The following is a 27,060-nucleotide window of genomic DNA, read 5'->3' on the forward strand; positions in this document are numbered from 1 at the left end:
CGCCTGTTTGGAATGTGTACCTGGGATGGGCGTTTATGGAGTTTATGCATTTGAAAAAGTGGCAGCTGCCAAATCCATGATTTAGTGTAAATACAAAAGAGAAAGGGCTTCACTTCCCATCCCAAATGCATAAACGCCCATTTCAGCCCCGAGATTCCAAACAAGACATCCGAGGTAGTTTGACCGAGATTTTACCTCGGGACCACCAAATGCATAAATGCCCATCCCAGCGCCGAGATTCCAAACAACCTACATGATCTGCATGGTACAATTATGCACCCACTAGGTGGGTTCGGTCTACGTTTCTCATGTAAAGTTTGATTTGACAGGTCTGGGTGGGGCATCTCAAAGTGGCACCAAGGGTGGTTCTTGAATATATTTTTGATGTGAACCTTGAGGGATGATTTGCAATTGGTGGCGTTATGGAGCATCATTTGATTGACATGTCTTACCTGAAAACACCAATTTGCTTTAGTCTCTTATCTGGAACATATTCTTAAGAAAATTTTCAAGCATTCAACCAAGGGTTTAAGTCAAAAGTCGATAACTTTTATAACATACTTTTATAGGAAGAAATTGTGTGAAAATGCTTCCCCAATATAGGGGGTGTGACTCCGTTCTCATAGGAAAATCTGTTTTTCATGTGAAAGACGTGGGCCCCATTGTGAAGCGGTTATTTCGCCCACCATGAGAAAATTGCTCACTTTCATATGAAAATAAACAATTTTCCCACAAAATGTTGCACGATTATTTTTTTTTTCTTATTTGTGGTAATGAATACTTGGATCCTTCTTTTAGGCCTCAAACACCTTGAGAAAATTTTGGAGTCCTGAGCCAAGGGTTGAAAATACTTTGATGGTTTTTATAACACACTTCTACAGAAACTATAGGTTTGAAACCAATAGGTCCTATAGGACCTGGGTTTGAAACCAATAAACGTGGTTCGATTAGGTCGGAAACATAGGAATTATATAGACCGGGTTGATTTGTAAAATTTCAAACCTGACCTGGGTCCAGCCTGAGTTTCAATTAAGATCCACTATTTTTCAATATAAATAATACACAAACAATATTTTACTGGGTTTGTTTTATGTGATTTATATCCAGACCCAGACTAGTGCTGCTTATGATAGGTCTGGTTGGATCCAGACCTGGACCCAGTATTGGTAGCTTAAAGTCAAACCTATATCTGGCCTGTTGTATTGAGTTAGCTTTGTATCCAAACCGGATTGGCTTCTCTTCTCGTACACCAACCACAAACGCTCGGACCCAAACCACACAGCCCAGGGTCTTCTCCGGTTGATGAGACCTCGATCCCGATGCGTAGCCTGAGATTGGGTGAGGAATAGGGAAACAAGCAAGCAAGGTAGTAGCAGATCCGGTGCAGGCCATGCCTAGTAATGACATGTTGGAATGTCAATGAATCAGATTTTATCCTATATCCAGCTGAATTAGATTCTGTTTAGTTGCATTTGGTAAGCCAAAACCATATTTGATTGTAATCGGAACTCGATATGGTTTTGATTTTTTGCAACCGAATCTGACAAATATCCGAATTTGAGGGACATGTGAATCTGTTTACATGTAAAAAAGATCTGGTATGAGCTTTTCAACATTCAAATCCGAATCTGAATTCAAACCATTTAGCTAACATTCGATTAGTCAGTCGAATATGGTATTGGCCACATCCGATCCAAATCTGAACTGTTTACATCCCTAATGCATATTGACAAAAGTTAAAAATTGCAAAATATCAACAGTCAAAAACTTGGGAGATTTTAAAAAAAAAATCATAAATCTCACATTTTTTTGGCAAAATCTTGGCAATAAATAATAAATTAAAAATATATAAAATAAATTTTATAAGAAAATATAAATAAAACACATTTAAAAATAAAAATCTTGAGGGTTTTCATTATAAATATCTGCTAAAAACAAAAATATCGCGATATTTGTCATGGTTTGAAAATCTTGCGAGAAATTACCGTTTTAAACTTTCAGGCAATTTCTCGCAATATTATCGCTAGATTTTTATAAATCTAGTGATATTTGTCACAGAGCCCTAATGACATGTTACTGGACAGGTTCCTTGGCCCTTTGGCCACACTTGCAGCATTTCACAAACTTGGCAGCTAACATTTAGTACTGTGTAAAATGATTCTTATCTTATCTTAAATATAATAAAAGCAGAATCAAGGGCATCAGGTGCAAAATATTGGATTCTTTATAGCTTTTTATTAATTGATTTTCTTGTCAATTGTGTTAAGAATGTAAAATGAAAATAATTTATAATGTTTTAAATTTATCTATGACTCCCGTTATTTTTCCTTTCAGTCTTGATAAATGTATATTATTTAAACTTTTTTTTACCATTTAAGTTATCTTATAGGTCCCGGCCATATGGGGAGGCTGATTATCTAGTTGTATATTAAAGATGGTTAAGCTTGTTAACAAAATAGATAAACCATGCCAAATTCATCTATAGGGTGAGATCTAGTTGGTGACTATATCAATTTGTTAGGAATCTGCACTTGGATCATGATTTTTCGATGAAAAACTATTTTTTTATCCTTAAAAATTTATAAAAAAATCTAGCCATTGATTTTCAAACTCTATAAAAACCTAACGTGTAGGAATAGACGATCCAAAAGCCAATCCTTATGAATAGGGATGGCAGTGGACCGGGGCGGGGCGGGGGACAAGGTCTCCACCCCCGCCCCGTCTCTAAAATGTAACCTTCATCCCCGGTCCACCCCGGGGGAGACTTTGGACCTCCACCCCCGCCCCGTCTCAACATTCTAATCCCCGTCTCCGTCCCCGCCCCGCCCCCGCCCCCGTATAAGAAAACCAATTCTCCAAAACAAAGTATGCCTATAATTTTTAAGAAAAGATAAAATTAATGACACCTGAAGCTTCAAACAATACAATTGCCACCTTTAGATGGTAAATTAAATTATAATGGTGAAGGTATACTTCTGTCCTTGATTTGGGGAATTTGTGAGAAAATGATGAAATTGGGATTCTCGTGAGTTCCCAAACAAAATAAAATTGTGGGGGCCAGTGAGAATTCTCATTTACAAGAATGCTCATCTCAAAATCCAAATGCACCCTGCGAAAAATCCATATGAGGATTTCTTTCCCCCAACAATTCATCAAGCAAAGCTCTGTTATCACAACTATTCAACATTAATTGGAAATCTGACCAGTGTCATTCATAATTTTCAACATACAGAAATGAATAGGATATCACTTAGTCGGAGCTAAGCCAATATCATTCCACAGCCAAAAGGTTTGGTGTGATAATATGTGTCCAAACACATTACAAAAGTTGCACAAAGCAAGCTGATACATTTTGTTGAGCTCTAAGCTTTCAACACAAAGCACATGCCTAACCTGTCGGTAAGGCCTAGCCTGCCAAGAGTACTGGGCTATCAATGCAAGTTTGACACCTCCTACAATGCAGAACAAAATCAGTAATTATAGTCAATGATTACATGTATTAGAATGATTAGTTCCATGACAACAAAGACAACCTACAGTCAGTCATCCGCTATCACCATAGAGGCCTTTGGATGTATTTATGCTAATTCTAACTATGACCACAAGGACCAAACTCGTCTAGATACTGACTCAACCCTACCCAATCATATCATCTGTGAAAGTTATTTTAGATTACATGATGAGAAACATTGAGTCATCCATGAAATCTCGGGATGAGCTGGATGTGAATCAGCATACAAGTAAAGCAAGCCTAGCATGTTCTACAGATGCTGCAAGTGCCATTTTGTCATGCCCAAGATATTCATAATGCACAATGAAGCCATTTTGTAACTTGTTTAAATGAAAGCAAACTAATAAAGTCAACAAGAAAGAAAATAGACCAAATAAATTGCACTAGCAATGTATTTGTTCCAACCATAGTGTCTTCCTCTCATTCAAACTGAAAGAAAGAAAGAAAAAACAAAAACCTATACAGAAATTGTTTGGACAGCTTGAACGAGTGAAAAGAAAATAGTGAACCCTCATTGAAAAAGTTGAGACCATGGCTCCAAGTATGACATAATAAGCAGGAATAGATATAAACTATACAACCTTCTAAAATGGATTGCCTTTTGCTAATCGAGCATTAGAAATTTATTGAATCAATACTTTTGAATCTTGATAAATCAAATTGCTTAGTGAAAAATAAATTCCTATAGTATGTGAATCAACCCCATTACATGGTAGAGTTATAGGGTTGTCATAAATGTTACATGTGGGTTAATTTATTATAAAAAATGTCAATAGAATAAAAAGCAAACCATATATTCTAAGTTAGTATCTGAGACTTAATATATATCCTAATCTTCATTATCTACTATAAAACATGATTGGTGTAACTTTTGAAGTTATTTGAGAATTTCATGCCCAAGAGGCTTTAGCAGAGACTGCAGAGAGGTTTTGTGCTTGATAATGCCAATGTCATGTGAGCATGATATGTTGGAGGTATCCTATTGTGATCATGTGCAATTATGCCTAGTCAGTCACGGTTTGAATAATGGTAGCAAAGCTTGTGGTGTGGATATTTTCAGAGTTCTTAGAAGATATCCAAACAATCTTGGAAAGCTATGTCAAAAATAATTTTATGAATGTTTGAAAATGTTCCCATATTTATGAATATAAGTGAGAAAGTTTGATGAATATAAATGTGATTCTTGAATATAACAGTAGATAGAATGATTCTTGTAATAAATATATTTTCAATTTATTAGAATGTTGCAACAGAATTACATGAACGAGTGTGATCAAGTATTACATTAACTGCATTGAGCAGCAATCTTCCCTTTCCCCATCTTCAAGTCATTTCTTACAACCAAGACCTGTGGAATAGTCAAATGCACCATATCATTAGCTGCAATACAACATTAAGTGATTTTGTTGAACATCAAAGAATTAACATTAGCTCATTAAACTCTAAATATCATCAGCATTGATAGCATTTGTATCTTCTACTTCACTTTCCTATGAACCAAACAAAATAGATTTTGTTAACAAGTAATAGTAGCAGATAAAAGAAGTGAGTAAAAGAATAAAATTTACCACATCCATATCTTCTAAGAATGTGTAACATTGTGGATCCTTCGATGATGATGAACCTATAAATACAAAAATAATGCATTAGTTATACATTATAACATAAGCATTCACTAATTATAAAAAAATGAACTTTCATTACCTCATGCTTCAGCCCACAACCAATTTTGAGAGCACATCAAAGCCTCTACTGTAGTTGGAAGAAGTCTACTACGATGTGGACTGATCACCCTTCTGCATGTACTAAAAGCAGACTCTGAAGCAACTGCGGAGACAGGAATAGCAAATATATCCTTTGCAATCATTTGTAGAAGAGGATACTTGGGACCACTTGACTTCCAAAATGATAGTATATCAAAATCTGGAGTTCTTGGCATCATCCCATCTTTTAAGTAATGTTCCAATTCTGATCTCCCACATGCTTTTTCAATATCTTTAGATTGTATAAACTTATCAAAGTCAGAAAGATCATCAATTAGTGGACATTTGGATCCAATACTTGATTGAGGAGGAGGAGGAAAAAGTTCAGGTTCATTGGAGTTGTTTTCTTGTTTTTCATATTCACTAATCAACTCCAAACAAAGATTCTTAATCCTCATAATTTCATTTAAAGCCTCATTGTCTCCATAAATCTTCTTGTAATAATATTCCAACATGCTCAACTTGTATCTTGGATCTAAAACAGTGGCCACTCCCATAATACCATGGATCACACTTCAATACTTATTAAATTTTTCTAGCATTCTAAGCACCATGTTTTTCACCACATCTTTTGGATCAATTAGCCACTTAGTCATCTCAACTCTAATCCCACAAATAGTTGGAAAGTAGGCATTTGTTGTAGAATACTTTGTACCTGAAAATAATTTTGTTGCACGATGAAATAACTTTAATTTCTCACAATTATCTTGTGCCACCTCCCAATCCTCTTCCGTCGGACAACGCTTGTAGTGGGGATCTCGATATGTCAAACGAGTAAAAACATCATTATAAAGCAAAGCAGTTTGAAGCATGATAAAAGTTGAGTTCCATCGAGTTTTAACATCAAGAGCAAGTTTTTTTGGTAATTGAAATATGCATTTGATGAGCAGACTCTTCAAATCTTTGTATTCTCATGAGAGATGATGTCCAATAAGCAACACTATCACGAATTCTTTCCCCAATCACAGTCAAACCATCTTGGACAATCAAGTTGAGAATATGGGCACAACAACGCATATGAAACAACCGTCCATGTAATATTAATGAACCAAATAGAAGTTTATCCAATAAAATATCTACAATTGCATCATTAGTGGTGCAATTATCCATCGTCAAACTTATCAACTTTCTATCAAAGTTCCACTCGAACAAACAATCCATCAAACACTCAGCAAGAACTTCTTTGGTATGTCGATAAGGTAGATATAAAAACTTGAACATAATTTAATAAGGTGATTAAATATTGATATTGAAAAAACATGTTAGTAAGAATTAAAAAAAAAATTGATTGACATTTGACAAGTACCTTATGATTCGACTTTGCGATCTCCAAGAATTATCAATGAAGTGTGCAGTGATAGCCATGTATCCCTTCTTTTGATTGGAAGATGTCCACATGTTTGTAGTGATGGCAACTCTACTCTTAGTTTTTTCCAACAACTTTATTGTCTTGTCTCGTTCCACATTATAAATTTTGTGAACATTTTTCTTTATAATGTTTCGAGTAATCATTTTGAACAAGGGTTGAAGAGTATTAGAATATTTTCTAAACCCATAATGATCAACCATACTAAGAGGATATTCATGTAGAATAATCATCATAGCAAGATCCCTTCTTCTAGCATCTTGAACAAATTGCCAATTCTCTATTATTTTTTCAGCATTCACTGTAGCTTTGTTTGTAGCCAAAATATATTGCTTCATATTATTATGCTTAAGCCTAGGACAGATCTTAATATGATCATGCAAATGAGTAGTTCCAGCCTTGGCACCACCAGCAAGACATTTATGACAATGATTGCACTCTGACTTATCCTTTCTACTAATCTTTTTCCTAGTGAAATGTTTTCATACAACTAATTTATGCCTACTTGTCTGTTCAAGTGCAAATCTACCTGAATCAGTTGATTGATCTTAATTATCTTCCATTGAAACATGGTTGCTATCAACTGGTGTAACCAGAGCTTGAGACATACTATGTGAACTGGAAGGTTGAGAACTTAATTTATTGGTTATTGGTTCTTCCTCTTCCATATCAAATTATTGGCCACCAACTTATAGATCTACAAAACATTCACAAAAAAGAGACTATCAACAAATTTCCAGACTGCTTATCAGATATGAACTTTAATTAATTTCTCCACAATTAAAATTTCATACAGAAACATAAACAACTTGAACCAACCGAAACCAACCAAAATTGAAATGCAAGAAACAAATAGAAACAGTAACAACTTGAACAAATATGACCAATATGGAAAAGAAAATACTAATTTGATAAACCGATATGGCACCGTTAGACATCAATATGGCATTGAATTATATGCATGTCTGCTTGCAAAATTAATCCGGTTATAAGGAATTCATGAAAGAGTATTCCAAGCAGGAAGCAACCTATCGGCAATGTCTTTGGATTTTTGAAGAAATATCTTGTCGCTCAATAGGTTATATGTGCTTAAAAGTCCACCAACAACTCTGAAATCCAGTGGTGTTGGAAACATAAGACACTAAACAAATGAGAATCAGATCTACAATGCCTAGTAATGACATTTCAGCACAACATAAAAACTCTACACTTTGGATATCCAAAAATTAATTGAACTAGAAAATTAAACCTTATAATGCAACCTTATGGTTGCCTCAAAAACACTAGCTTCGCACTCCTTATTGAAGTCCAAAGATTGTGCAATCCACCTGTAGTCAAAGGAAAAAAAATGAAATATGTACAACAAAATATCAAAGAGAAGGCTACAAAAATATAAATGGCTAATACCAGAGAAGCAACTCACTCAAATGTTCAGACCATAAAATCTCATGCTTGACCTATATATAACCAAATATGAAAGATAATGAAGTACAATATCATTACTCAGAAAAGCCTGAGGAGGTCAGAACTGGAATTTCGTAATAGTTCAACTTGTGATGTGGGTTCAGCCTTTTTCTGAAGAGAATCACAAAAGAACAATTCTACACTTGATTATTTTTTCATATTTGGTTCAATGGATCACAAGTAACTAATATTAGTGTTGGAAAATAAAAGGGCACCAATATGGGACAAAGGACTTAGGAAGCATATGAAATCAATAACTTGAAGACATTCCATGTTCACAATTCATGAAAGGTTTCTTATGAAGACATTCATTCCAAATGTTCATTCGACCTAAAATTAGAGAACAAGTTTTATAGTATCTGATAGGATTCTTCTTGCATGCAGTGCACGCAATTTTGTTCTTCAATTGTATCACTCATGTACACAGGTGAAGCTAGGCTTTTGTACTACAGGAGAAGTGATGCCTTCTTTCATGCTGATCCATTTGAATACATATCAGGGTCCTATATTTAGCACCCTTCACCATATTTTGTTACTATTGGACTTAAATCTGAAAAAGTCAGTCCATTGATAAGTAATAACAAGCAAACTTTAAATGACTTGAGTGAAAATGGTTATCAATATGGCACTGTAACTTGAGATCTGCCTATCCATGTTCAACTTAGGAATTGCTGGAAATTAAACCATTTGATGTTGCTCAACCAAATTAGCCACCAATGTGCCAGAATACCACCAATGGTTATCATCATTATTTTAAAAGAAAATGAAAACAAACCTGTATGATAGTTCCTTCGTAATCATTAACTGAAGGCAGTGTCAACAGTCCATCAACAACATATTCCCTCAAAGTTGAAATGTACAATGTCGAAAATGAGTTTAATCTTCATTGGTTGTAGTTCTTAGGTTCAAGAAAAAGAAGGTGAAGAAGAAAGGAAAGGTGAGGAAGATGAGGAGAAGAAGAAAGAAGGGGAAGAAGAAAAAGAAGGTGCGGAAGATGGGAAGAGGAGGGGCGTCGGCAATGGCCGACGTTCGGACGAAAGGGAAAGAGAAGAAGGTGAGGAGAGGGGTCGGCGTCGACGCTGCTCCGACGATGCAAGGCCACAGACGAGGAAAGGAAAAAGAAAAAAGGGAGGAGATGGCACCACAGAGGAGGCTCACGGCAGTGGCACAGGGCAGCGACAGAGATGGAAGGAGGGAGAGATGGCGTCGGCCAACGGTGGTCGGTGTCGGCCAACTGTGGTTGGCGACGGTTCGACTCCAACAATAATGCGGATGGGGAAGGGAAAGAAACGACGGCCTGGCTCCAGGGTTAGGAACTTAAGGAGTTAGGGTTAGTAAACAATAAGAGAAAATATAAAGGGGTGGGGGCGGGGTGGGGCGGGCCGGGACGGAGATGGGGCAGGGGCGGGGCGGGGCGGGGATGGGGCGGGGCCTGGCCGGGACGGGGATGGGGCGGGGTGGGGCGGGGCGGGAGAACGTGCCAGTCCATCCCCGCACGGGGATGAATTTTAACCTTCATCCCCGCCTCCATCCTCGTTTCATGCCCTCCATCCCCAGTCCAAACGGGGCGAGGCGGGGCCCCGCTTTCCCCCTGTCCACTGCCATCCCTACTTATGAATCAAGCACGTAGATCACATTTGTACTGTCAGAACCACCTAAACTTGGCTTGTCTAGCTCATTTCAGCTTGCAACCATCTACTATTAAGGCTCAGCATGTATGAGCGAGGCTTGACCAGCCACAGTTTGGCTACAGCTCATTTGCCAGTTTTATTTGACTCACACCAAGGTACACAACACTAAGGTCCAGCCTAGATAAGTAGGATCTTAAGAGATATGCGGATGTCAATGGTTTGGATTTTATTCAATGTCCAAAGCAAATCTAGTTTTTTTTTTCTAAAGGCAAGCTGGGGTTAGGAAGACCGGCCCCCACCAATTATTATTCAATGTACCTGCAACATTCCACTGGGTTTGAACCTGCAACGTCCCATCACAAGGAGACGTGGACTGACAGTTCCTACCAACCACGTGGAGCCCCTCTTGTTAAAGCAAATCTAGCTTTGATTAAAGTGGTCATAGATATTGTATGAGAACCCCAAATAACTATCAAGATGGAAGTTGTACCCATGTAGGGATGGGAGTGGATTGGGGAAATGGGGCCTTGCCCCGCTTCACCTAATTTGGATGGGGGATGGAAGACATGAAATGGGGATGGATGTTAAAAATCAAAACCCGTGCAAGGATGAAGGCAGGGATGGACTTACGCTTTCCCTCATCCCGCCCCACCCCGTTCCCGATCCCCATTAGTAAAATGCTAAAATACTCTTTAGGGATAGCATTTGAAAAATGGGTCCCGCCCCGCCTTGTCCCATTTGAATCGAGGATAGAGGACATGGAACGGGGATGGATGTTAAAATCAAAACTCGTGCAGGGATAGAGGTGGGGATGAAGGGCAAAATTTTGAGATGGGGCAGGGTGGAGACCCTCCCCCCGTTCCACTGCCATTCCTATACCCATGCTGGTTAAAAATGCCAATCATAGCATTGTTTCTATGGGAATGAGAATGAAAAAAAAAGGATTCTATTTTTTAAAATATGAACAAATGGAAGTTTAACTCATAACTTGATCGTTTATTATTCTCTTTCTACATGTAGACATAGGACATAAAGATAGAGGGCAATCTAAAAAGTTACTGTGTATTTTTTTTACCTTTCCTGATGCATGGTTTGAATAATATGAAAAAAGAAATCATCTTGAAATGTATTTTTATTGATGAAACAGAATTGCTTTTCAGAGAGCCAAATTTGGTAAAGCAAGACACAACTGATTAATAAGCCAATGCAGATATGGTTTTAGGCTTTATAACTGAATCCAATTATATGTAAAGACCAGAATTGCTTCTAACCCTTTTTTTTAAATTTGACTCCATATTCGACTAAACGAATATCTAGTTAGATCGGATTCAGTAAAACCAAACATCTGACCCAAATCCAAACCATTTATATCGCTAATAAGATGTCTAAACAATGTTGTCAGTATCGATATCAACCCTGAATTGTTGGGCCACCGATTCAGTTGTAATGGCCTATACCGATACTCAACTGAATTGTTTTGTGTCTGCCAAAAAAAAAATATTACATGTCAATCATAATATGACACATGTTAAACCATTAAAATAATGATAAAAATTAATTTTTAAATTTTTTTTTGCATTTAATAAAAAATAATCGATTCAAGGGTGAATTATATTATCTATCGATACGATGTGTATTGTCCAATATAGGCCGATACTGATAACATTGGTCTAAAATGCAAGCTTGTTGCATAAGCTTTGAAGCTATCTATAACCCTAACCAACAAGGTTTTTTGAGGTTCCTGCAAAGAGAAAGAAGATAAAAGAAATGTTTGGGTTGAACTATCACAATTCTCAATATGAAAAAATTGTCTCATTGTAATTATTTATATTCACTTTATACTCAAATATATCTTTACTAAAATACCATTATTAACACAACTAATAAAAGGTATTGTAGGAATAAAATATATAATAAAATACAATAGAAACTAGGTGTCGTGAATAATAACATCATGAACAGTGATGTGAGTGATATGAATCTAAATCAAGATCCAGATCCGACCACCTCAAACCTCACTCTCTAATAGCCTCCCTCAAGTTGTACATGGTTAACAACCATGGACAACTTGCTTTTTAAATACCAAAACATGTTCTTTGTGAGGCCTTTAGTGAATAAGACAACCACTTGTTCTTTAATCTAGACATAATTGGTCTCAATCTTCTGTGAAAGTGCTATATGATCGAGGCAATGAGCACTAGAGGGGAGGTGAATAGTGCTTTTATATAGCGTCTTTAGAATTTTGAAGGATTTTAAGATTCGCAAAGCAATCACACAAAGAACACAAGAATTTAACTTGGTTCGGTCTCCCAGACATACATTCAGTTTTCAAGCAAAACCTGCTTGAGATTTTCACTATCAACTGTGTGTAACCACAAGAACATACAGACCAAATCCGGTCTCACTTTCAGTAACAATCCTACTGAAAGCAAGCAACTTCTTTAAACCAAGGAGACCTTTTTTTTTATAGAAAAATAAAATAATCAATTTACAATCAACCTACGAGCCATTCTTATGAATGCAAATTGAATGCAATTGGCTTTTGAGGTTGTTGAAATACTCAACTCATGAATTTACTATCTCTCAAAGGAATTTGAGTGAAAAACTGGAGTGAAAATATCAAGTGAGTGAGAAAACAAATACTTGAATGAATAAGAGTGAAAAGCAAAGAATTTAATCTTTGTAATTCAATGCAATTCAATATGATTCAATATTTTTTAGTGTGGAATGCACTCATATTTATACTTGAAAGATTCCATACGTTGAGAGTATGAAAGGGTCTCAAAACCGTTCATTTTGAACAATCAAAACATTTGAAAAATAAAAAGACACGCCTTTTAAAAGTTACAGAAAAATGACAAAATTAATCGATTGGAACAATAGTTAGTCGACTGAAATCAAATATTAGCAGACTGACAGTTATCGTCGGTCGACTAATGTGTTTAACAGAGCCGTTTAAAAAATCTGAAATTTAAAACTTAATCAACTAAAGAAAAAGTTAGTCGACTGATAATATCATCAGTAGACTGAAAAATCTTTCAGTCGACTGCTGTTAAATTTTCTGAAAACACACATTCTGTCTGGTCGACTAATAAAACCTTCAGTCGACTACTGCTAAAGTTTTCAGAAAACAGACATTCTGTTCGGTCGACTAATAAAACCTTCAATCGACTAATTTTACAAAAATGACATTTTTGCTTAGAAAATTTGGCGCGAAAAGGTTGGTCGACTGATGAGTCTATTGGTTGACTAATAAACATGAAAAATTGACTAAAGAGTTTTTTAAAATGATTTTCATGAAGGGTTCTTTTAGAAAAGTTTGTCTAAATACTTTTTAGGTGAAATGCAATCCAAATATGCATTCTAAGTAAGGCTCTTACAAGAATCTAAGACTTTTAATGAATTTTACATTTGCACACTAGTCTTTAAAGATTCTTCATCAAATTCTTCAATTTTTGTCATCTTTCTTCATTGCCTTAGCTGAAATGCAGTTGATTCACTTGTTCATCATCAAAACCTTGTACTTGAAGTATCATATATGGCTTCATTGTCGTAATATCCTGATCCTTCACTTTTTGAAGAATAAAATGTTGATTAATTTTGATACATTTTTGTCTTTTCATGTTGAATGAGATTTACTGAAATCTTGACAGCTCCTTGATTATCATACAACAATAGTGGCTTGGGGATGACTTCTCCTAAATCATGCAACGTGTTTAATCCATGTCATCTCAGCTGTAACTACAACTATTGAACGATATTCAACCTCTGTACTAGACTTCACAACAACCTTTTGTTTCTTACTACTCTATAAGACCAAATTTCTTTTAAGGAAAATATAGTATCCAGAAACAAACATTCTCTCATAAGGATCTCCTGCTCAGTCAACATCTTAATAAGTCATAACCATTAACATATATTCATGTGGTGCCCTATTTACGTAGAGAAAGTCATCTCCAATAGTGCCTTTTAAATATCTCAAAATTCTTTTCACACCCTCCATATGTGATGTTCTAGGCTGATGCATAAATTGTGACACTTGATTAATAACAAAAACAATATCTGAATGAGTGAAAGTGAGATATTGCAACATTCCAACTATGTTTTTGAGCTGTGTTGGGTCATGAAACAATTCTCCATCATTTGCGCCCAATCTCTGATGAATGAAAATGGGGGTTGCAACAAATTTACAATCTTTCAGATCTGTTTTATTTAAGAGATCTATTACGCTAAGTTAAAATAAAAGAATCAACTTACCGATCTACCTCTATCTCAAGAAAATATCGTAACTGATCAAGATCTTTCATCTTAAATTTTTTATGCAAAAACTTATTCACTTCTTGAATTTATTCACTACAACTGCCAGTAACAATTATATCATCAACATAAATTAGTAACATGGTGATAAAATTGTTACCTTTGTAAATGAAAAGTAAATGATCTAATGGGATCGAGTAAAGCCATAGCATTGAATTGCAACTGAAAAACTCTCAAAACAAGACCTTGAAGCTTGCTATATTCCATAAATAACTCTTTTTAACCTGCAAACATGAGTTTTTGGATCCTTTTCACTATACCCTATTAGTTGTTCTATATAAACTTCCTCCTTAAGATGCCCATGTAAGAACACATTCTTCAAGTCCAACTGACGTAATTGTCACCCATAATCAATTGCTAGAGAAAGGATGATTTATATAGTGTCTACTTTGACAACAGTATTGAAGGTCTCATCATAATCATGCTTATACTCATGAGTAAATCCTTTTGCTACTAGGCAAACTTTATATCTCTCGATAGTTTTATCAGGTTTATATTTTATTTTATACACCCATTTTAAACCAACTATATTTTTATCAAGCAATCTTTTTACAATTTTTCATGTTTGGCATTCATGCAAGGTCTGCATTTCTTCATTTATAGCTTCTATCCACCTATTTGACTACTTTGCATGCTAAAATATTTTGGGTTCTTGCTGCAGTCCGATTTGAGTAAGAAAGCATTGAAAATCAATGCATAAATTTTCATAACTCACCAATCTTTCAATAAAATGTTTCACCCTACTTTATCTTCTTATTTACTGAAGTTGTCTCTCTTGATCTGACGATTATTGTTATTCTTGTAGAACCAATTGACTTTGATTACGCCTTGTATAAATGCATCCCTCTTTTAATCTTTCTGATGTGTTTTGTATATTGCCTAAATTGATTTTTGCATCATAATTCAATTCAGCTGGTGGATCTTCTAAGACATCTTGGCTTTGATCAAGAAAAAATATCTAGTTGATGTGCCCTATCATTTATGCCTAAAAATAAGCTATTATCTAACTAAGGATTATATACTTTAATATTATTCTTGTCCTACAAAACATAATGGTTGTACTGATCACTCGAAAAGTTGCACTCATCAAACACAATATTTTTATATATTTTAATTATGCCTGACTTGGAATCATAGCACCGATAACCTTTCTAATCATCAACATATCCAATAAAATAATAAACATAGGCTTTATCCTGAAATTTGTTTCTCAGTTGGCTATCCACGTAAACATAACACACACATCTAAATGCCTTTAACTCATTATAATTTGGGTGTTTCCCATATAATATAAAATAGGGAGAATTATTATGCAAAAGTTTCATGGGCAATCTGTTTATGATATATATAATTGTATGAAATACCTTGGTCTATAACTTTATGGGAACTTTACTCTCATGAATCATGTACATCACACTCTCTACAATATGGTAATACTTTCTTTCAGTAATGTCATTTAGTTGAGGTATCCACGAGCATGAAACTCTTCAACCAATTCTATTATTCTATAAAAATTCAATAAATTTCTTTGATGAGTATTTACCATCACCGTCACACTGGAGATTTAGAATATTTGATGAAAATTGAGTACAAACATAGGCTCAAAAGGTTTTAAACATACTAAAAACATCGAATTTATACTTTAAGAAAATTTCCAAGAGTAACGAGAATAATCAATAATAAATGATACATAGTATTGGCTACCAGAAGAAGAAGGAAGTGGAGATGGTCCTCAGACATCAGAATGAATAATATCAAAAGGTCTATAAGCTCTTTTATTATATGAATTAAATGACAAAACATGACTCTTACACACTTGACAACTATGACATAGACTATTACAAGACTCTTCATCTAAGACAGATTTGGATAACAATTTATTTGAAACTAATCTTTAAAAAAAAAATCCACTACAATTACTTAACCTACTATGCCAAACATTTTACTAACTGGACTTTAAAACACTGAAAATACACGCAGAGGACGCAGGCTTCAAGTCACTATCTAATGTAGCTTAAGCAGTTAAGGGATCTTTTTTGAAGAAGTACATATTGTCACATCTTTCTACCTCAACGAACGTCTTCCTTGTTTTAAGATCCTTGACATACATAGAAGATGAAGTAAATTCAACATACGAATCTGTATCATCAACAAGCTTAGAAACAAAAAACACAATACATTAGACAACTGAACAAAATGTGATTTAGACATAGGAAAGACAATGTCTTTGGAGTGTGTAATGGGGTGGCATCTACCATCTCTAGTAACAATGTTATTTTTACTAGAATAAGGAATCAATTTGAAGAATTTACCTGCATCACCTGTGACATGGTTGGTAGCTCATGAATCAACGTACCAAATACCTTGATCGTTTTGTTTGAAATTGAGTTTGGAACATCCAACACAAGCTCTTTATCAAGGTCAGTTTGTCCCTTGTTTTGCCCTTGATCCTTAGATAAATGTTTGCCTTTAGCTTCAAAATTGTACCTTAGATCATTTTTGAACCAACAATTTACTTTTACATATTCTTTCTTCTTGCAAATGTAGCATGTAGAAATGATATTATTGAATGCATCTCTTCCTCTTGGAGAGATGTTGGGAGTATGAAGAATTCCTTGGCCTCCCTGATTGTAACCTCTACCTCTACCACATTCTTCTCTATATCCACAACCTAAAAAAGATCTCGTAAACAACACATTAATGAAATCTGCTTTAGTCTTTTCTATATTTGGCATTGCCTTCAACGACATCTCATAACTGAGTAGTTTGACTTTCAAATCATCAAAAGTATAAAAGTCCCAGTATATTATAAAGTAGTGGACAACACATAGAATTTGGGTCCCGAGCCAACTAGAGCTTGCTAAATTTTGTCCTTTTCTAACACTTGACATTCAATTAACACTAGTTGATTTGTAATGTACTTGGTCTTGTTGAAATATTTCATAAGAGACATGGTGCTTCCTTTAATATCAGATTTTTTTTAAATAAATGATCTTGGCCTCTAAAATCTATGAGTAGGTCTGTTGTAATGTATTCCATAACGTTATTGCAGTGCAATAGTCCAAAATTCCCATCGATACCTCCTAAGATAAGGTCAAAGTGATGTAGACCACTAAGACTTGATCCTTCTTCATCCAGTTGACAAAATTTGGATTCCTAACGGTCCTCATTGCAGTTACAACCCTTTTGTCATCTTTATCTTCTTGCATAAGAAACTCACATGGAGTAGCAACTGATCTATCGAGGTGACCAGCGAGATCCAGACTCCTAATAAAAGTAATAATCTGTCTTTTCTAGGTAAAATAGTTGAAGTTATTTAGTTTTTCAAAAATTAATTGGCCAATAAAGTTAGCATAGATGGATCTTGAAGAAGAAATTGAATCCATGACAGATGAATAAAGAATCAATGCAAATGAAACGAAACAGAGCAGCAAATAATTAAAAAAGAAAATGAGATAGTCAGTAACCAAGATGCAGAAAATTAGCGATAGTAATTGGCAGCAATAACAATTACGTCCTCTTTTTTTTTTTTGCAGAAAGGAACGTAAACAATAAATCAGACATGTCCCTGTAAATAGAATATCTTAATGAAATCACGCGTCAAGGTTAACTTGACATCTTTTTTTTTATTGAATGATGCAAAACATGAATAGTTGGCCTTAGGTGACGTCAATCTGTTTTTCACATATGATATATTTTTCAGATATGATGAATCTGGTTCAGCCAGACAGATGCGACCCAAAACACAAACTAGCCAGAATTTATATAAGAGATTTCAAATCCAAGATCTTAGAGAAAAAAGAGAGTGTTAAGTATACATATATGATTTGATGGGAAAGAAATAACGAGAAAATAAAAATAAAGAGAGATTGAAGAATCAAGAAATATGCAGATATGATTTAAGAATCAAGAATCAAGAGAAGATACACAAATTTAAGAGAAAAGGAAATAAAAGATAGGAAGAAAGAAAATAATAGAAGACTAAACTGTTACCTAGAGAAAGAAAGATCGAATATTGAAGGTCTCCGAGATTTGTTAGCTCCACTTCAGATTATGGCTCTGATACTATGTTAGATTTAGGTTTTTTTAAAGATTCCTACAGAGAAAAAGAAGACGAGAAAGGTTTGGGTTGAACTCTCATGTTTTTCAATATAAAAAAATTGTGCCTCATTATGACTATTTATATTCACTTTACACTAAAATACATCTTTACTAAAATATTCTTATTAATACAAAATAGAAGAAGACTAATAAAGACTATTTTAGGAACACAATATATAATAAAATACAATAAAAGACTAGGGGACGGGAACAGTAATGTCATGAACAATAACATGAGTGATATGAATCTGGATCAAGATTCAAATTTAACCACCTCAAACCTCACGCTCTAATACAAGACACCAACTGCTAGATTCTGACATCTCTTACGACCAAATCTAAATCCAAGGGTATAAGGTTGCACTCAGGCGAACCCGGGTTGGGCTCATTCATGGAATAGATAGTCCAACCGGTGGGCCAACTTAATAAAGGATTGATTTTGGATGAAGGGTTAGACTTTAATTTGCACTGTAACCCTCAAAACAATTCCTGTTTACATTATACATAGTGCTTGCAAATGCAGTTTCAGTATTTGCATAAAATTTCATTTTGTGGGCCAACCAGTTGAGCTTAATAAAAAAAAAGAGCGTCATGTTTCTGAATTTTCTAAAATCTGCCTATGAAACTGTTAAACATTAACTACTCTTACCATTGACCATTAATTCAAAATCAAATACCAATAATATCATCAAATGATCAAAAGATCTAGTTACTTAGTGGGGACATGCTATTTCATTGGTGTATCCCCGGTCCAACAAGCTTTGACATGATGACATACATAATAGTTTTTTATTACTTAAAAATTTAAAAGTTTATTTTCTTCTCTCTTTTCAAGTTTATGCATTGTAATTGCATTGCGTGTCAGACATACCCATAGTTATCGGAAACTTCTTACCAAGTGAGGATGCTCTTTTAAAAATGAGAAACTCCTTGCTTCTTTTAAAGGAGGAGAAGCTTTGAGAAACCCACTAGAAATATAGAAAACTTGTTTTTCTTTAGTGGGAAGCCCACTTCTTTTCATTTCTCAAATAGATTTCCTTTAGTTTCCTTTCTTTAAATTTTCTCTTGGTTTCCCCCATCACTTATGTTTTTCATATTAAAAAATTATAATAAGCTAGTGTTGGTTTTATATTACTTTATGTTTGTATTCATGTCATTTCCTATTTGCTTTTGCCCATACTTCATACTGCTTTATATGTTTTTCTTTTTCATTTTTTATGCACTTGTATAATAGCTTCTTTAACTGTATCCAGCTTAACCATTTTTTAACACTGCTTCCGCTTCACGCTTCACGCTTCACGCTTCACGCTTCACGCTTCACCGGATCCATTTGGTTTCTTGGTAACTGTGGACATACCCAAATCTTTGCAACATTGATACCGACCCTCTTCTTTTCTATGTGGTCAAAATAAGTGTTTTACAACTCCGAAGGACTCTAAAAAACTGAAAAGGGTCACATTTCCTAGCATGTTGGATTCAATAATGAGGTCTCTATTTGGCAGTTTACAGGAAACCTGAAACCTACATCAAGAAATTCACAAAAGTGAACCCCGTTTTTGAAATTAGATGCAAAACTTTAGGAGTAGTAAATAGAGTTTTGCTCGTGTTAATGCCTTATTTTCCTCAAAAACTTCCGTTTCACTCAGAGAGCGCAGAGAAAGGAGGGTTGCTCATTATCTCCTCGCGCTTCCTCCATTACCAGACGAGGAGGAGAGGAGTTCCTTGATCTGGTAAAATTTCTACTAGAAATTCATATTTTTTTTCCTTTACCCCGACCAAAACCGCTTAAAATCGAAGAAGATAGCTTCGTTTCTTTGCGATTTCGTCGTTGAAAATTTGGAGCTTGTGTTTGTTCGGAATTTCGTTTGAATTCAATCGTTATCTTTGTGGGTTTTCGTTCTTGTAAAGATAGGAGGTCTTCTAGGGTATCGGAATCTGCATGAAATTGGTGGTTTTCGTTGGTTTTTGATCGGAGAAAGGGTTGTTTCGAATTGGGTGTTGCAGATTTTGGGTGGTTTTGGGTGAGAGAGGATTAGAGTTTTGCGTGGAAGATGAAACAGTCAGGTAGGAAGAGGAATAGGAAGGTGAAGGATGCCCACGGCGGAGTTCCCGATCCTCCTGTGGAAGATATCTCTCTGGCGAGCGCTGAGGTGGTTGATACCGATGCTTTGGAGCGTAGGAAACGTGGGCGACCGAGCAATAAATCGTCGGTTGGTTCCCAGGGAAATGGGATTGGACACTCGACGGAGGTCGTTCCATGGGAGTCGGCCGCACCGGAACTGGAGAATGGGGTGGCCGATAGAGTTCTTGGTTCGCCAATTAGGACGAGCATGAGGATCGTCGAAGATAATGGCGGGGAGTTGTTGAGGGTTTCTGCTGGTAATGTTGGTGAAGTCAAGAAGGAGAACGTGATCAAGGTTGTGCCTTCGATGGATGCGGTGGTTAAGGTGTTCTGCGTCCACACGGAGCCGAATTTCTCGTTGCCATGGCAGAGGAAGCGGCAGTATAGCTCTAGCAGCAGCGGGTTTATCATCGGTGGCCGCAGAGTGCTTACTAATGCACATTCTGTAGAGCATCATACACAGGTAAAGCTTAAGAAGCGTGGGTCGGATACCAAGTACTTAGCGACTGTGCTCGCCATTGGCACCGAGTGTGATATAGGTAAAAACTTCTTTTCTGAACATTATTTTGAAAATTTACTATATTTTTTCCTATTGATGTGCATGCTGGGATACCTAATGTGCTGTCAAACAGTATGTAGATTTTAAGACATACCAAGCATATCTTATGATGTTTATGTCTTGTTTACCAATTGTTTGTTGAAGATGAATGTACAAAGCTATCTTTAGCAATTCCTATCAAGACGGAAATGGTTTGTGATTTAAGTTGGTAATTCACAGTCTCGTTATTTGTTTCTTTTTCCTTTTTCTAAATCTTGTCATGGTAGATGAACAAAAATTCCTTATGTCACTTGGACATGGATGTGGTGGACACGAAATGGGTACATCCAAACAGACCAATTTTATGAAATTTGGAAAACAGAGAGTCCCTATGTACACACATGCACATATCCTTCTTTTCAATGCATTCCTAATGTATATGAAGGAGGCTGGTTGTTTGACAAATTCTTGCATCTCTATCTATCTCTCCTCAAATATGTTTGGAACTCAATGGACATACAAAAGAGAAATGCTATCCTATTTGGACCATGGCTTAACTTTTACCAAAAGTAGCAGGTCCATTAATAGAGATCAATTGTTTTTCTCCCATATGGATTGACGTTTATCTCTAGTTATCGACTGGTGGGCAAAAGCATTAAATCCTCTATTAACTGACCCACACATTACTTTAGTTGAGCATGCAAACAGAAAGAATAAAAATGAATAAAATCTTGCCGAACCTCGCATTTAGGGCAAGATGAATAGGGGGGAGCAAAATTTGAAATGAATATCTGGTTTTGGATACTTGCCTCGGATAATAGTTTATTCCAGAGTTACTGGAAGCGCCTAGGAAAAAGGGGAAGCGCGAAACGTCACGCTTCCGAAGAGTGAGGGGAAGCGTCCCCTTTTTTTGGGAAGCGCGCTTCCCTTTTATGGGAAGCGCGTCCCCCTTTTATGGGAAACGCGCTTCCCATAAATGGGAAGCGCGCTTCCCCCTCGCTTCCCCCTCGCTTCCCCATTTTTTTCATTTTTTTTCGCTTCCCCCTCACTTCCGGTTCGCTTCCTAGGTCGCTTCCGATTCGCTTCCTAGGTCGTTTCCGAGACGGTTCGGAATTTTCTTCTAAGTGGTCCCACGCTTCCCCGCTTCCTAAATTTTTGAAAGTGCCTCGCTTCCCGCTCCCGCTTCCCGTATCGCTTCCCGCTCCCGCTTCCTCGACTGGTAACTCTGGTTTATTCTTGAACTCCATCATGTGTGATTCATATTTGTACCTAACATTATGAAGTAATAATGAAATATAACAGAATGCGGCAAGCAATAGCATCTGTATTGAAGATGATGAATGTGTGATCCAACTGCCAATCATGTCAGTCAAGTTGCATCTTGCCTTTTATTATATTGTTTCAACCAATGGTTATCATTATTTAAAATTCAAGGAAGGTAACTCTTTTCTATTATATTAACCTATAATCTTGGCTTGTTGATGAATTGTTGGCACCTTAGTTGTCAAAAGCGTTAGCCATAACCTAGGCGGAAGATCCAAAAAAGGACTAGTCAGAGCCTAGGCGGGACAAAAAAAAAACATTTGGAGGAACAAAAATATTACAATGAATAGTTAAATTTAGTAAAAAACATATGATTGTAACTATGAATGAAGTGTATAATTCAATGTAACATATCACAAAATTCGTAAAATTGCATAACATTGAACATAAAACACACACATATGTGTGTGTGTGTGAAAAACACGTGTATATGTGAATACCAAAAATAAAATAGAAGGAAAAAGAAAGAAAAAGAAGGAAAAAAGAAGAAAAGGGGAAAAAGGAAGAAGAAAAAGAGAGTGAAGGGTGTTAAGATAAATGTATCCTTTATATATATATATTAAGCAAGTCAACTAAAGTTGACTTCTAGTCATTGGGAACTAAGCCCAATGACTAGCCTTTCTAGCTGTTGAACTAGGTCTAACGACTAGTCAAACTAGCCGGAGAGGACTCTCTATCCTCTCTTTCCTCTATCCCTTCCTCTCATTTTTCTCTATAAATAAGGGTGAGTGTGTGCTTTGTAAAATGTGAGAGTGATGTGTAGTTTTAGGTTTATGTGTGTGTAGTGTATTTGTATAGTGAGGATATTGTGTATTTTTTAATTTTTTTATTAGTGAAATCGTTCATTCATTCAGATTCCTTGTGTTTCTTTTTTGGTTCTTATGTTTTTGTCCAAATACATTATGTTTCGATTCTTGGAGTTCATTTTGGAGTGCATCGAGATCCACACTATTTCGTTACATGGTATCAGAGCTTGGTATCTTGTTTGTGTTTGTCCTTCTAAAGAAAATTTTAATTGATGTACGGCTTGGACTCCAGGCTCTCATATTCCGGTATGTGTTTCTTAATTGGAGAAGTTTCTATGGTAAATTTTCAAAAAATTGTTTTTGATATTTTATGTTGAAAAATTGGGCGTGTTTTCAAATTAATTGAAATTAAAACTTTTTTAAAATCTCTTTTTAAATGTGTTATTGTTTTGTTGGCTCAACATGTTAATTCAAAGTATATTTTGGGTATGTTAGTATCCTTTTGATTATCAAAGCATGTTAAAAATTATGTTCTAAATTTATGATTTCTTAAGCATTCTAAATACTATGATTATATGTTTTCCATGCTTCTTGCATTTTGTTGAAATGAATAAAATATTTATTTTTATAATTGGGCCTTCTTGTGTATGCCCTTTTGTGGGCTTTGTTGGTGTGCCCTTAGCGGACACTTGTTGTGTTTGCCCACTTGATCTTTGGTAGACACTTTTGTTCTTGATGGGAGGCTCTTGATTCATTGCATACTTGTTAATTATAAAATATTAATTTTTATTGTGCCCTCTTTGGTGTATGCCTTTAGTGGATTTTATGTACCCATAGTGGCCTTTGTGATCATCCCTTGGTGGATAATTATGCCATGTATCATATGTTATTTCTCATATATATCTTACATTAGATTAATTTATCACTTGTATATATGGTTAAATTGTTAAAATATGGTCTATCTTGAATATATATATATATATATATATATATATAGAAAGATACATATACATATATTTATCTCATATATATATATATATCTCAAACCTGATAAGGGTATTTATGTAAATCCACATGTTTTACACATATTCTCATTTGAGAATATGTTTAATTTATTTTCCTATTTTTCTTTTTGTCTTTTTCCTTTTTTCCTTTTTGTCCCTTTTTACTTTTTCATAGTGTACCATGGGGGTCCCCAATACACAAGTTGGAAGCACCCTCCAACGGTTACTTTTCTAACCGTTGGAGGGGCTCCAACATGTGTATTGGAGCCCCCCCTTGACTCTAAATCATTATAAATAGGGGTGAACCCCTTTAGGTTTTTTTATTGCTTTTGTAAAGCCCCTCTTGGGATCTCATATATTGAAGTTCATATTTTTTCATGTTTTTGTTCGTGTATTCGTGCCTTTGTGCACTTGTGAGTGTTCTCCTTTGTGCCTTTGTGCACTCTTTGTTTTTCTTGTATTGTGTTGATACACAAAATCTTTTTTTTAATGATATTTTCACATGGTATCAGAGCCAGGTTGTTTGGAGAAAGAAATTGGTGTGGTTATTCACAATATCAAGTGCCTCGAAAAGCATGCCTTCACCATTTTGGTGATTGGAGTCGAGATTCTTCTTCATTCAATATTTTAGAAGATTACTACAAGTAAGATTTAAAATCTTATTGTGGTACATATTCTTTTCTCTCATCTTACCTCTCTAATGGGCGAAAAAGACTCCCATTTCTCTCTTTGTTTCAAACTAAATGGCTCAAATTATTACGTAGGCCGAAAATATGGAAGCTCACATCAAAGGGAAAGGGCTTTGGGGTTATGTTCAAGGCTCGATTCTGGAACCGGAGCCTAAAATCACTTTGATTAAAGAAGGGAAAATCAAAATTCTTGAGGGAGATGAAAGAATTAAGGCTCTTGAGGAGTATAGTAGGAAACATGAAGAGTGAGAAATGAAGAACTTCAAGATCTTGTCTTGGATCTTTTCCTCCGCCGAGACAAGAATCAACGCCAACATTATGAAGTTTAAAAATGCTTCTCAAGCATGGGAGTACCTTGAGAAGATGTATACTTCTAGAGACTTGTCCCATAAGTATTATCTCCAAAAGAGGGCGCTAACCCTTCTTCAAGGAGAAATGACTATAAGAGAGTATTTTGCCGATCTCTCTTTCATTTGGGATGAGCTTGCCATGCTTGAACCCAAGTGGAGTGGAAAAGCCATAGAGCTTCGTCACAAGCAATTAGAAGAAGATCAATTTTTTAACTTTTTGAATGGGCTAAGGCCCAAGTTTGAGCAAATAAGATCCTCTCTCCTATCCTCTTTCACCTCTCCCTCTCTTGAAGATGTTATAACTAAATTAAGTGGAGAGTAAACTTGTATGGGGATTAGCAAGCAAAATCCTAGTGTGCTTGCAATGCCCACAAATCAAGAGGAGTGTGATGGTGTTAATGCCGTTTCTAGGCCCGGTAACAATTTGATGACATATAAACCTCCTCATTTTAAGAACCAAAATCAAGGTGGTCAGGGTGGAAGAAGAGACTATAGTAAAATTTTGTGCCACTTTTGCAAAGAACCGGGTCATATCAAACCGGTTTGCCCGAAATGGAAGAAACTTCTAGCAATGGCAACTACATCTCAACCACCAAAAGAGGAATCTTCAAATGAAGCTCTATCTTTCAATCAAATTGTGGAGGCTCTTCAACCTCTTCTTAAGGGAGCTATTTCCGGTGCCGCCGTATCTATTTCTTCTCCTCCAGGTAAAACCTCTTGGCTCTTAGATTCGGGTGCATCATTTCATATGACCCCAAACATTTCTTCTCTATCTGAATATTCTAAAAGTATGTCACCTTCTTTTGTTTCAACCGTGGATGGTACTTCTCTTGAAATTAAGGGAATTGGAAATTTTGAAACCCAAAACTTCTTTATTCCTAAAATTAGACTTATACCAAATTTGAATTTAAACTTGCTTTCCATTTCTCAACTCACGAACCTTGGGTGTGACATTCAATTCTCATCTAATAAATGTTTGATACAGGATCACCGGTCTAGGAGATTGATTAGGGAAGGCTCTAGGAAGGTAGATTTGTACTATGTGGACTCTCTTCGAATTTCTAAAAACACTTTCTGTAATGTTGCCCAACATAAAGACATAAATGTTGGGCACAAGAGACTTGGTCATCCCAACATTACTAAGTTGTCCTATTTGCATTTTGTTAAAAATCTTTGTAAAAATACATTCTCTTGTAATGATTGCATTCTTAGAAAAATGAGAAGTATGCATTTTGGACAAAGAACTATGTTTAGTACTAAACCTTTTGAAATTATTCATTCGGATGTTTGGGCACCGACACCCGTTATATCCAAAGGAGGTTTTGCCTACTATGTGATTTTTGTGGATGATTTTTCGCGGTATTGTTGGATATATTTTCTCAAACATAAGCATTAAGTCTTTTCATGTTTTAAATCATATCATATGATGATCAAAAATCAATTTAATAGTAATTTAAATATATTTATGACCGATTCCGAAGCCATATATCTCTCAAATGAGTTTAAGAAATATCGTGAAGATTGTGACATTGTCCATCAAAGATCGTGTCCTAAGACCCCACAACAAAATAGTTTGGCCGAAAGGAAGCATAAGCATATCATTGAAACCACTAGAACTCTTCTTATTTCTCAAAGTATTCCAAAAAAGTTTTGGGCCAAGGCGACTCTTGCTTCCGTTTATCTTATTAACCATCTTCCATGCAAATATTTAGATAAAATTTCTCCTTTTGAGATTCTATATGAAAAAGAACCCGATTACAATAGATTGAGAGTTTTTGGTTGTAAGTGCTTTGTTCTTACAGATAAAAATGCTAAACTCTCATCAAAAGCCATTTTTTGTGCTTTTCTTGGCTATTCCAAAACCCAAAAAGGATTTCGTTGTTATGACACCAAGAATGATAAATTATATGTCTCAATGAATGTAACTTTTTTGGAAAATGATGGTGGTTTTGAAAAGAATGAAACTCATTTAGAAAATACTGACTATTCCTTTCTTTTTGACCTATTATCTAAGGATGATGATATCTCTAGTGATGATGAATAAACATATAACAATGACAATGAAGTGGTTGTGATCAACAATAATTCTAACCCTTCTACCTCTCAAGAAGAAAATGTATCTAGAGACCCTATCA

At 35.6% G+C, this 27,060-nt stretch overlaps 1 protein-coding gene across 3 annotated transcripts in view; it reads left to right on the forward strand.

The window, feature by feature from the left end:
* The first annotated feature begins 19,812 nt into the window (after window positions 1–19,812).
* Window positions 19,813–27,060, forward strand: part of LOC149812870 (protease Do-like 9) — a 62,535-nt gene continuing 55,287 nt past the window's right edge. For 2 of the 3 annotated variants that reach the window (XM_089992389.1, XM_089992391.1), the window contains exon 1: window positions 20,088–20,814. In XM_089992389.1, the coding sequence (XP_089848515.1) occupies window positions 20,205–20,814 (610 nt within the window). In that variant the 5' untranslated portion in view covers window positions 20,088–20,204. Of the gene's footprint in view, window positions 19,884–20,087; window positions 20,815–27,060 lie in introns of those variants that run through there. The other variant, XM_089992390.1, reaches the window with a different exon arrangement.

The sequence above is a fragment of the Nuphar pumila genome, chromosome 16, assembly GCF_984573655.1.
Source record: "Nuphar pumila chromosome 16, dmNupPumi1.hap1.1, whole genome shotgun sequence".
Classification (NCBI taxonomy): domain Eukaryota; kingdom Viridiplantae; phylum Streptophyta; class Magnoliopsida; order Nymphaeales; family Nymphaeaceae; genus Nuphar; species Nuphar pumila.